Below are 13367 nucleotides of genomic sequence, written 5' to 3' on the forward strand. Positions count from 1 at the left end.
CCTCCCAAACTCCGGTTTCCTGCTGTCATCTCCCAGCCTAAGTGGAAACCAGCTGCATGGGAGCTCAGGAGATGCAGTGTAGGGCCCAGCCTCCCCAGGGTGGGGAGGAGGGCAAAGAAGGGATCTGGGAGGCAAATACAGAATAATTAGTATAATCGCTAAGCCTCAACTTCCCCATATGTAAATGAGGTTACTTGCAAAATCGTTGTGACTTTACATGGCTGCCAAGCACCTGCCATATTGCTGGCACATAGTAGTGTTGATAATAACAGTAGTAAATGACAATAATTATAAGATGGTATAGAATAATGATTAAGAATCCTTAAAGTTTTGGAATGAGGCAGATCTGAATTTAATTTCTGTCTCTGCCACTTACTAATCATGTGACTCTGGGCAGGTTACTTCACCTTTTTAGTCTCTGTTGTGTCAATTGTAAAATGAGGAAATAAGGCTTACCACAAAGAATTCTAGTAAAGATTAAAGAAGACATTAGGTATTAGGCATCTAACATAGTGCTGGGGCATAGCTTACAGTCTAAGTCACCATGACTGTAATCAGATATTTTGATTGATAAGAATTATTGGTAAGAATAGTAAATGAGATTAGTTTCCAACCCCCCTCCCCTCACACACACCTTTTTTCCCCTGCTTGTCAGTTTTTCTGACTGGGGCCCTTATTTGTTAAGGTTTCTATCTTAGAAAGTACAGTTTTAGTTTAGCTTTTTGGCGGTCCATTTATTTTATGTTTTTGGTTTATGTTCAATAAACACAGAGTTAAATGGGCCTAAGTTGGAAGGCATAGAAATAGAAAAAGTTGGAGATACTGAAATTCAGTCAATTTCATTAGCCTAGACTTATACATGAAGCTCAAGCAAAATGTCAACAAGAAACATGAGAATAAAGGATGTTGTAACGTTAATTCACAGCTGTACCATAATAGACAATCTTTCAAATTTCACATAAATATCACAGTTCTGTGAGCTTGACTTGAGGACACATATATACTTTTCTTTTTGGCTACATAGGGAACAATGAAATAAAACCTCATTGACGTAATTGAACCTGATAACATCTCCTGGTTGTGCTGCTGCTGTTTCTCTGTGGTGCTGGTGGTTTTGTAGAGCTCTGTAAAGCATGTTGGACTTATAAACATATTCAAATAGAAACTTTTATCAGGATTCAACTTCTTAATCACAAAGAAAAGCTGAATTTATATAAAGGCACAGTCTTGGGTTTACTTTATCAAATCAACTAAAAGAATTTTTTAAATAGTATGCACCTCATATGTTACTTAACTTATGAGAAAATGCTGTTTTAAAAATTATTTTTGAACAGATAACTATAGTGTGTGAAAATATGTACTAATTTCTGATACCGTACTGTATTTGAGTTTAGATGGAAACAGACAAATGTAATATTGGAAGCTCCTAAAAACAGCAATTAAAATTTCATACTTTCATTAAATGATGTCTTATAGTATAATAGAACCATGTTTTCAGAACATACCATAGCCACTAAAACTTCCTTTTTTTACTCAAAATTTAGCAGTATTTGAATTATTTATTCTTATATTTAAATTATTTATAGGATCTACTTTGGTATTGAGATTGAAGTTTAGATGCCTAAGGTTTTGCTGACTTGGGAACAGTTTATATACAGAGAATATACTGTCTACTTGGAAGTAAAATTTTAAAAGAGCTACATATTATATATTATATAGGAGGAATGAATGCTTCTACCAATGTTTCTTAAACTTTTAATATCCATGCACCATCCACTATGTATTCAGTATGTGTGGCAGGCACCTACCAATATTAGATAAATGTATTAAAATGATTCATAATTTTTAAAAACTAAAATAAGTACATTATCAGTGAACATTGTTTGCAATATTAAAGGTGTTTCTGTTTCAGCTCACTGATGAGTAAATAGGTTGTGTGTTGTAGATTCAGCACATATATCCAACCAGATTCTTTTCTCTATTTCTCTTAAATTAGAAAAATTCAAGCAAAATTATAATTTACAGTGGAAAGCAGCAAGTGGTTTTTTTGGTTGTTGTTTCTGAATACTCAAATTCAACATGGACTCTCGAATCATAAAGAGATTTCTCACTGAAGATTACTTTCGAGGCTGTGTCACTTGCTAAGTTAAGGGTCATTGTCATGCTTAAAAACTTGAGAAATAGAAGTTCTCTGCATTTTATTGACTACTTCTATTTGCTATTTATAGTTTTTGTTTGCACTCCATTTTCCCACAGCACACTGAAAAGATGTACTTTCTGTGGCCAAAAATTGAGTGCATTTACACTTATGCTAGTCCTTTAACACTGAATCGTGCCCAGCATATGTGTTTTAACCACCAGCTGTTTTCTGTGAATAAAGCAGTGGTAGATCTGCAGTTAAGAGATAGTCTAGGGACTTCCCTGGTGGCACAGTGGTTAAGAATCTGCCTGCCAATGCGGGGGACACGGGTTCGGGTTCGAGCCCTGGCCCGGGAGGATCCCACATGCTGCAGAGCGGCTAAGCCCCTGCACCACAACTGCTGAGCAACCCCCGCTCCCCACAACTAGAGAAGAGCCCGCGCACAGCAACGAAGACCCAATGCAGCCAAAAATAAATAAATAAAAATAAAATTTAAAAAAAAAGATATTCTAATTGTTTAGCGAGGCTCTTCCTTGCTGTACAGATTCTCTCAGAACTGATTCCAGCACATGTTTTCAAGTCTCTATCATAGTTTACAAAATAATCACTAAATAGGAAAAAAAAATCATATTTTGTAGTATGGGTTTTTCAGTGATAAACACATAAAAAAGTTGGCTGCCGTCTTTTGCTGTGTGTATTGCACGCACATAAACCAAGAGCTGATTTGGATTCATCACATGAGTGCATTTACCTACCAGTAAAGTAAAATATCTGCTGTGTACAAATATGACAGTAATTACTCTTTTACCTTATATGCCTTTTCAGTTCTGTGATGTCCCAAGGTGTCACATAGTAAATATATTTTGGAAATTTTTTGGTCCGTTCTCTCTTCCAGCATAATGTTTATCATCTGTGTGGCTAGTTTTACAAGTCTCTCGGCAACAGTTTATCTTTTTTATACGCTTTTCCTATGAGGAGCACAGAATCTGAATGGTGCCTCTAGTTTATGTCACTTCTGTTTTAGGAACAAAAATCTTCAGTTTCATATAAGAAAGCATTATGTTATTTTTCTAGAAAAGTTCTACTGGTTTACCAAAAAATCTTCACATTTTGTTTGAATGTCATAAAAGTTTCAAAGTGGACAACATTCAGAAGAATATAAGGTGAATGAATTGCGAGTCTAAAAAAAAATCCAGTTTTTAGATAGTCACTGTTGTATGACTTAGTAATATTTTTTTAATGGGTCTGTGTGGTATTATCACACCCACAGATTTGTAGTCAGATTGCATTAGAGTCTTGTTCTTGATTCAGGCTTAGCATTTATTCTGAGTTTTGTTACTATTTTTATTAGTACCTTAAGCTTTAGGAAACCAATTTTGAGCCATTTATTTTTTGGATTGGAGATATAATGTAACAATGCAAAAAATGCAAATTCAATAGATATAAACAATAATATTCAAATGACACGAAAATACTTTACCTAGGATGATTTGTAGTCATGCAGAATAATGCAGGCCTTAGGGCACCTGCCTCGCTTTTCAATATGTATGGTTGGGAATTCCCTGGTGGTCCGGTGGTTAGGACTCTGCGCTTCCACTGCAGGGAGCATGGGTTCGATCTCTGGTCAGGGAACTAAGATGCAACAAGCTGCTTGGCCAAAAGTTTTTTAAAAAAATAAAAGATAAAAACAAAATATAATGGTTAAGATGATGATATTTCTGTGGAAATCAGAATTAATCTTGCAGTTCACAATGTTGAAATATATGTAAACTAAATTGGTTCTTCCCCCTCCAAATATTCCAGACCCCTGAGGAACAACTAGTGATTCATAGATTTGATTAATAATGGCTAATACTCTATTACTGTTTCTTAGTTTAAAATTTTATCTATGTGCTAATATTATAGAGGTATTGAGCAATATTTTCATTAAGGATTTTGCTGCTTTGGAAATCGCGCACTCTACCCTTTATCATTAGTTCTACTGTCCAGGATCATTCCTATCAAGTAGAAACAAGCTCTAGAACCTACCATTTTAACAACAAAAGTATTATTCCCACATTCTTTTCTGGCTATTGCTCCATTTCATTCTTGCCATGTATATAGCACAATTCCTCAAGAGTTTACTCTAGTCACTGTCTCTACTTCTTTACCAGTTTAGACACTAAGGACAAAAAACACTATCGACCCAAAATTATCTTTGAACATTACCAGTAAATTTGAAGTTCCCTGTATGCCACTCCCAGATCCAGTTTTCTTCTCCCTTAGAGATGATAACCATCCTGAATTTCTTCATAGTTTCCTGTATGTTTATATTTCTAAAAAGTATATTTCAATGAATATTTTATTTTATATTGCATGTAATTATACTGTATGTATCTATCCTCCTGTGACTTTTCTCATTCAACATTATGTTTTTAAGATTCATTCATATAGGTTGTAGCTATCCTTCATTCATTTTCACTATTGTATTCCACTGCATGAATGTACCAAAATTTCCCCATTCTGTTATTGATGGACATTTGGGTCATTTTTAGTTTTCTTGCTGCCCCAAACAGTGCAGCTCTGTTCATCCATGTTGTCTCCTGGCATCAAACTATATAGAAAAGGATCAAGCTTTGGGGTTTTTGCCCCAATCTGCTTTTGTAAAATATACTAAAATCAACTCAGCAACATCAAATTGATATAAAAATTTCTAAACGTTTACTCTTCATTTCTGTACTTTCTTATTGTGGACCACATCTTGAATAACACTGCTGTAAGATGTACCTAGCTGCAGCTGTATAATTCCTGGATCATACATCTTCTATTACTTATGCAGAAAATTTTGTTTTCTCAAAATCACTAATATTCTAGTTGTCCAATTTACACAGAAGGCAGTCTACCAGTGATTTGTGGCTTTCACTGTATCTCTTTTCAGTTCCTAATATGCAGGGGATTTGAGACTAAGACCTGCTGCTTTTTGGCAAATGTATTTTTGATCGCAGAGAAAGTGACTATAAATAAGGTTGATCTACTGCTTAAGAGTTTATTCAAAGCCAGAGTAGCAAGTGGGAGGCAAGGAAGACTCAGTGTTAAGAAACCCTCCTAATGAAAGTATGCTGGCGTTAGCAAGAAATCAACTTCTACTCAGACTAATGACTAGGAGAAATGAGGTGTAGGTATGTCACCGTTTGATGGTATCATTGTAGAAGAAATGTGGAGGTATGGATTGGATGATAGTATGTTAGGCAAGTATGCAGACTGAGACGCAAATCCCATAGGTAATCTTTAGTGATCCATCCTGTGGTTCTGTTTTCACTCCTGTTCATTCTGTACTTTTTAAAGTGAACTTAAGAAAACATCAGATTTACAAATGTCATGATGATGGGAAGAATGGTGAATAGGCTAGTCAACATTCCACTCTCCAAAGAAACTTGGACAGGCTGAAATCAGGACTGAAGTAAAGTACTGCAGTTGGGACTAAAAAGCCAGTTGTGTAAGAATAGCATGCAGAAAATGGAGCGTGTATATCAAGTATAAAAGAAATTTAGGGATTTTAGGTTATTTTAATCTTAATGTGAATGTTCTTAAGAAGTTATTAATGTCTTAAACTGCATTAATTAATATCTCTAGAATCTAGAGTTTATGCTGGTTAAATCACAACCTGAAATAATTATATGAGGACCACACTTAGGGCCATATAAAATAATGCGTAAATTTGATGCGTCTACTAATGTATATTATGTACTTTGCATGTAGCTAGCTGTACCATAGCCATTTTGCAGGTACTGGTCCATGAATTTTGTAAGTGGTCTGGATTTTCTTTGGGAAGAGATAGGTTTCTCTTTACTGGCAAGAGATGACCTTTTGCAAGGATGGTGATAATGACAATTGACGATTTTTAAAAGGGGTCAGCAAGCTATAGCCCACTGACCAAATCCTGCCAGGAACATGTTTTTGTATGGCCACTGAGCTAAGAATGTTTTTTTGTTTTGTTTTGTTTTGCATGTTAAAGGGTTGTAAAACAAAAACAAAAACCAAAGAATATGCCATGGAGACCTTACGTGGCTTGCAAAGCCTAAAATATTTACTATTTGTACCTTTACAGAAAAAAAATCTGCCAACTCCTATTTAAATATCGGACCAATGAAAGAGTAGATAACATTTTATGATCTTTTGCAATCAGGATCCTTACGACCAAGGACAAGAAACAACACAAATATTTCAGTACATAGAAATTGTGATTGTGTTACAAATTAACTAGGCTTATGTTCGATACTAGGGTTCAAAGCCATGTAGAAAATCACAATTATAATCAATTATTTAGGCAAAAGGAGGAGACCTATTTATTACTTAAGTAAAACTTAAAAGAAATTTAGGATTAATGGTAGGTAGCAGTTATAGCTTGCCAAATTTAAGCTAATTTTATCTCCTAGAGCAGTGACTACTGGATGGGGAAGTAGCCACACGGCCTGCTAGGAAGAGAAGTGCAGGAAAAAACTAGTCTGGTACTAAGAAGTTACCATTGAGAATCTATAAAGGAGAAAAACAGGATCAAAAGGGTTGTGTGTAGCTTTTTATAAATCCATTCCTTTATGCTTAATCTAAACCAAGGGCAAGCTTTTTAAAGTGCTTTTTGACAGAAGTGCCTTATTGGTAAGGAAATAGCACCACCTACTGACACTGGTTTAAAATGACAAATTATGAGCCTTTGGAGAGGGTAGGGAGGGGGAAGAATGGTGATTTGTCATTTTTCTTGTATTTTTAGTGAATGGATGTGCTTCTGGATTTATATTTTCAGTTCTGTGGTAATAGATATTTTGAATCGATATTTTGAATATAGATTAGTTTAGTGACTTTATCCTGACTCTTCTTTTGATTTCTCAATCACAGATTGTGTAATTAATAAAATATTCCATCTAGAGATAATTTTTATTCTGATCTTCCCAATTCCTCTCCCAAACTTTAAGCTATTTTAGGTATCTGTAATTGAATATGCTCCATTTTGTCTTTACATATATTTATTTATTTCTGGTTTGTAACTAAGTGAATTCTTTTTTTTTTTTTTTTCCAGATGATTCTTTGGGATTGGGACTTAAAGCAGTGGTATAAACCTCACTATCAGGTAAATATAAGTGATATCACTAATAATATTTGTAATCAAATTTTTGACATAGAAATCTTCTGAATGTAACTTTAATTTATATGCTGTAAGATTTTTCTTTAGCTGAACTAAAATAACCAGAACTTCATTTAGGTAGTTTTTAAAAAATATATTTTAATTGTAAGGGAAAAGAAAATATGAAACCAAACTTATATAAATAGTTATTTTTAAAATGTTGCTAATATAATCTGGGCTCATCTATATTAAATATGAGGCTCTTTTCCCCCCAGTTCACTCCACCTAGAGTTATTGGTAAATGTACAGAAAATTGCACAGCTCAATGAATTTTCAAAAATTAAACATCCCATATAACTAGTACCCATAACAAGAAATAGAACATTACCAGCATCCCACAAGCCTCACTTGTGTGCCATTCTAGTCATTACCTGTGTTTCCAAAGAAAATCCCTATCCAGACTTCTAGCATTAGTTTTCTTTATTTATGAACTTTATATATATGGAATCATACAAAATGTACTTTTTAAAGATTTTTTGATCACTTTATGTTGTTATCAGTAGAATTAAAAATAGAAGTATAGGAGAAAAAAGGAAAATCATTCAAACATCAAAGAATAACTATGTTAACTTTGTTAACTTTTGATATATATGTTTATAGATCTTTTCCTAGTTTTCCATTGTATTGAAACGTATGGTTTATATAATTCTAGTCTACAAAGATTGTAATATTATGTTTCATATGCTGTTTTGAAACCTGATGTTTTTCACACTAATAGATAAACATTAATAAAAATCAAATCTTTGTCGTTTGTATTTGCAGACATATTACTTCTATTGTCCCAGCATAAAATTTTGAAAAATGAACACCCCTTTGAGTGGTTGATTCTTATTTTTAAACTTTAAATGGAATAGCCACAACAGCCCATTAAGAAAAAAATATTCTCTGGTGTAACTGTTACAGTCAGATGATGTGAGAAAGACCACATCTGACCTAAAAGGGGCTGGGGTTTCTTGACCTAAATAGTGGCCTTTTTCATCAGTCATATTCACCAAGATCCTCAGTTTCCAATTAAAAGAGTATCTAAATTATTGGTAAAATCTAAAGATAAGTAAGCAGTACTGGTTGAGAGCATGGGCTTGTGGTCACACAGACTTTTATTTCTTTTATTTCTCTCTTCTCCTACCCCTCTTTCTCTCCCTAATAATCCTTTTTTTAAAATCAAAGTATAGGGAATTTCCTGGTGGTCCAGTGGTTAGGACTTAGCACTTTCACTGCCATGGGCCTGGGTTTGATCCCTGGTCAGGGAACTAAGATCCTGCAAGCTGCGCTGAATGGCCAAAAAAAAAAAAAAAAAATTGAAGTGTAACACTCATATATAAAAGTGTACAACTCATAACTGTATAATTTGATGAATTTTCTCAGAGTGAATATATACATGTGACCATTTTTCAGATGAAGAATTCAGCACCCCAAAAGCCCCCTATGCTCCCCGCCTAGTCATCAACTTCTCCCAAGCGTCCTTTCAATCCTGATTTCGGTCATCACAACTTAGTTTTTCTTGTCTTTTTCTGAATTGTATATAAATGGAATTACTCATATGTATTTTCTGTCTTGCTTCTTTCAAAATTTATCTGTGAGATTAATTCATGTTATTATACATAGTAGTAATTCATCCATTCTCATTCTATTTAGTGTTTCATTGAATGAATATACAGTTAATTGATCCATTCTATAGCAGATTGACATTTGTTTTATTTTTCAGTTTTTTGTCTATTGCAAGTTATGCTGCTGAAACATTGTTGATGTCTTTTGTTGGATATATACATTAGAGTGCATTGCTGGGTCATAGGGTATACATGTGTATGTTCAGTTTTAGTAGGAAGCACCAGATAATTTTCCAAAGAGTTTGTATCACTTTTACCCAACCATCAGCAGTATATGGATGTTTCAGTTGCTCTGCATCTTTGCCAACACTTGGTAGTGTCTGTTTTAAATCATTCTGGTAGCTGTTGAAGAGTATCCATTGTGGTTTTAGTATTTGTATTTCATTGATGGCTCATCAAGCTGAGAATCTTTTTATGTTAATTTGCTACTCAGATATCCTCTGGTAAAGATCTTTTCCCCATTTTTTCTGCTGATTATCTACCTTTTACTTAGTGATCAGTAGGAGTTCTTTATGTATTTTGGACATGAATATATATATTCATTAAAAAAATCTTCTCCCTGTCTTGGCTTATCATGGTGTCTTATTAAAAGTACTCCATCAATCACTTCCTTTTATGCCAACTTATCAATCATTTCCTTTTTGTCTAGTGATTTTTTTGTGTGTGTCCTATTTAAGAACACTTTGTCTACCTCCTGGGTTGTGTCTACCCTCTGGGTTGTGTCTACCCTCTTCTGTTACCTCCTAGCAGTTTTATGGTTTTACTTCTCATCTTTAGATCTGTAATGCATCTAGAATTGATTTTTCTGTATGGTGTGATTTATAGATCAACACACATTTTTTTCCCATATGGTTATCCAATTGACCCAGTTCCAGTTGTTGAACAAAATACACATTCTTTCTTCTTTGCACTGTATTATAACCTTTGTCATATATCAAGTGACCATATGTAGATTTGTTTCAGGACTTTCTCTTCTGGTCTGTTTGTCAATTTGTCTCTCCTGAAACACTGATACCACACTCATTACTTTAATTACTGTAACTTTATAATAAGTCTTGATATCTGATAGTAAGTTCTCCAGCTTTGTTCTTCTTCAAAGTTATCTTGACTATTCTTTAATAAACTTGAAAATTTCCACACACAAAAATAATACTGCTAGGATTTTGATTGGGACTATATTGACTCTATAAATCAGTATGAGAAGAATTTACATCTCATAATACTGAGGCTTTCAATCCATGAAAATGGTATATTCCTTCGCTGATCTGTGTCATCTTTATCTTAATAATGTTTTTAGTGTAGGGGTCATGCATATTTTGTTAGATTTATTCCTAGATATTTAATTTTTAAAATTGCAAAACATATTGTAAAAGGTGTCAATTTTTAGAAGTTCCATGTTTTTAATAGTTTGTGCTGCCTCATAGAAGTTCAGTTGATTTTTATATATTGATTCTTGTATCCAGTGTCCTTGCTAAATTTACTTATTAATTCTAATATCTTGTCTGAGGATTCTTTTAGAGTCTTTAGGGATATAATAACATCATCAATGAATAAGGGCAGGTTTATTAATTTATTTCCAATCCTTTGCCATTTTTCTTGCATAACTGTATGGTTTAGGATCTTTAATGCAGTGTTGAATAGAAGTGGTACTAGTAGGCAGCCTTGTCCTGTTCATGAACTCAGGGAGAAAATATTCAATATGTTCACCACTAATGTTTTCTATAGATACCCTTTATCAGATTAAGAAAGTTCTATTCTAATCCCATTTTACTAAAAACTTTTTTCTTTTAAGTCATAAATGAGTGTAGAATTTTATCAGATGCTTTTTCTGCACCTATTGAGATGATCCCTGGATTTCCCCCATTTATTCTATTGATGTGGTAAATTATATTGTTTTATTTTTGTGCCTGTGTTGAACCATCCCTGGAATCACAGAATAAAGCAAATTTGATCAAGAAGTATTTTCTTTTTAAAAATATGTATCAGGATATAGAAGATGAGAGTTCAGCCGCGGCAGCAGCAGCAGCAGGGAACTCTTTGGGCCAGAATTTTGCTTAATTCTTATCCTGATCGTGTTGCTTAAAAATATCTTTTTGAGTGGAATCAAGGTTGAAAGAGGGAGGCCATTGGAGGTGTTTGAAATAAGGAATCCTATGATAAAAGCGGTCAGTGTGAGGAGATTAACCAAGATGGCGGAGTAGAAGGACGTGCTCTCACTCCCTCTTGCAAGAACACCAGAATCACAACTAGCTGCTGGACAATCATCGACAGGAAGACACTGGACTTCACCAGAAAAGATACCCCACATCCAAAGACAAAGGAGAAGCCACAATGAAACGGTAGGAGGGGCACAGTCAGAGTAAAATCAAATCCCATAACTGCTGGGTGGGTGACTCACAGACTGGCGAACACTTATACCACAGAAGTCCACCCACTGGAGTGAAGGTTCTGAGCCCCACGTCAGGCTTCCCAACCTGGGGGTCCGGCAACGGGAGGAGGAATTCCTAGAGAATCAGACTTTGAAGCCTAGTGGTAATTGATTGCAGGACTTCGACAGGACTGGGGGAAGCAGAGACCCCACTCTTGGAGGGCGCACACAGAATAGTGTGTGCATCGGGACCCAGGGGAAGGAGCAGTGACCCTGGGGGAGACTGAACCAGACCTACCTGCTAGTGTTGGAAGGTCTCCTGCAGAGGCGGGGGCTGGCTCTGTTTCACCGTGGGTACAAGGACACTGGCAGCAGAAGTTCTGGGAAGTACTCCTTGGCGTGAGCCCTCCCAGAGTCTGCCATTAGCCTCACCAAAGAGCCCAGGTAGGCTCCAGTGTTGGGTTGCCTCAGGCCAAACAACCAACAGGGAGGGAACCCAGCCCCACCCATCAACAGTTAAGTGGATTAAAGTTTTACCGAGCTCTGACAGCCACAGCAACAGTCAGCTCTACCCACCACCAGAGCCTCCCATCAAGCCTCTTAGATAGCCTCAACCACCAGAGGGCAGACAGCAGAAGCAAGAAAAACTACAATCCTGCAGCCTGTGGAACAAAAACCACATTTACAGAAAGATAGACAAGATGAAAAGGCAGAGGGCTATATACCAGATGAAGGAACAAGAAAAAGCCCCAGAAAAACAACTCAATGAAGTGGAGATAGGCAACCTTCCAGAAAAAGAATTCAGAATAATGATAGTGAAGATGATCCAGGACCTCGGAATAAGAATGGAGGCAAAGACTGAGAAGATGCAAGAAATGATTAACAAAGACCTAGAAGAATTAAAGAACAAACAAACAGAGATGACCAATTCAATAACTGAAATGAAAACTACACTAGAAGGAATCAATAGCAGAATAACTGAGGCAGAAGAATGGATAAGTGACCTGGAAGACAGAATGGTGGAATTTACTGCTGCAGAACAGAATAAAGAAAAAAGAATGAAAAGAAATGAAGACAGTCTAAGAGACCTCTCGGACAACATTAAATGCAACAACATTCACATCATAGGGGTCCCAGAAGGAGAAGAGAGAAAGGACCAGAGAAAATATTTGAAGAGATTATAGTCGAAAACTTCCCTAGCATGGGAAAGGAAATAGCCACCCAAGTCCAGGAAACGCAGCGAGTCCCATGCAGGATAAACCCAAGGAGAAACATGCCGAGACACATAGTAATCAAATTGGCAAAAATTAAAGAAAAAGAAAAATTATTGAAAGCAGCAAGGGAAAAACGACAAATAACATACAAGGGAACTCCCTTAAGGTTAACAGCTGATTTCTCAGCAGGAACTCTATAAGCCAGAAGGGAGTGGCATGATATACTTAAAGTGATGAAAGGGAAGAACCTACAACCAAGATTACTCTACCTGGCAAGGATCTCATTCAGATTTGATGGAGAAATCAAAAGCTTTACAGACAAGCAAAAGCTAAGAGAATTCAGCACCACCAAACCAGCTCTACAACAAATGCTAAAGGAACTTCTGTAAGTGGGAAACATGAGAAGAAAAGGACCTACGAAAACAAACCCCAAACAATTAAGAAAATGGTCATAGGAACATATAGATCGATAATTACCTTAAACGTGAATGGATTAAATGCTCCAACCAAAAGACACAGGCTTGCTGAATGGACACAAAAACAAGACTCATATATGCTGTCTACAAGAGACCCACTTCAGACCTAGGGACACATACAGACTGAAAGTGGGGGGATGGAAAAAGATATTCCATGCAAATGGAAATCACAATAAAGCTGGAGTGGAAATACTCATATCAGATAAAATAGACTTTAAAATAAAGAAGGTTACAAGAGACAAGGAAGGACACTACATAATGATCAAGGGATCAATCCAAGAAGAAGATATAACAATTATAAATATATATGCACCCAACATAGGAGCACCTCAATACATAAGGCAACTGCTAACAGCTATGAAAGGGGAAATCGACAGTAACACAATAATAGTGGGGGACTTGGG

At 35.7% G+C, this 13367-nt stretch overlaps 1 protein-coding gene across 1 annotated transcript in view; it reads left to right on the plus strand.

Moving 5' to 3' along the window:
- The window catches only part of PDE3B (phosphodiesterase 3B), a 173569-nt gene that overhangs the window by 90956 nt on the left and 69246 nt on the right, over nt 1-13367 (plus strand). The window contains exon 2 of the mRNA XM_059931189.1: nt 7194-7244. Coding sequence (XP_059787172.1) covers nt 7194-7244 — 51 coding nt within the window. The remainder of the gene's footprint in view (nt 1-7193; nt 7245-13367) is intronic.

The sequence above is a fragment of the Balaenoptera ricei genome, chromosome 8 (assembly GCF_028023285.1).
Source record: "Balaenoptera ricei isolate mBalRic1 chromosome 8, mBalRic1.hap2, whole genome shotgun sequence".
In the NCBI taxonomy this organism is placed as follows: Eukaryota; Metazoa; Chordata; class Mammalia; order Artiodactyla; family Balaenopteridae; genus Balaenoptera; species Balaenoptera ricei.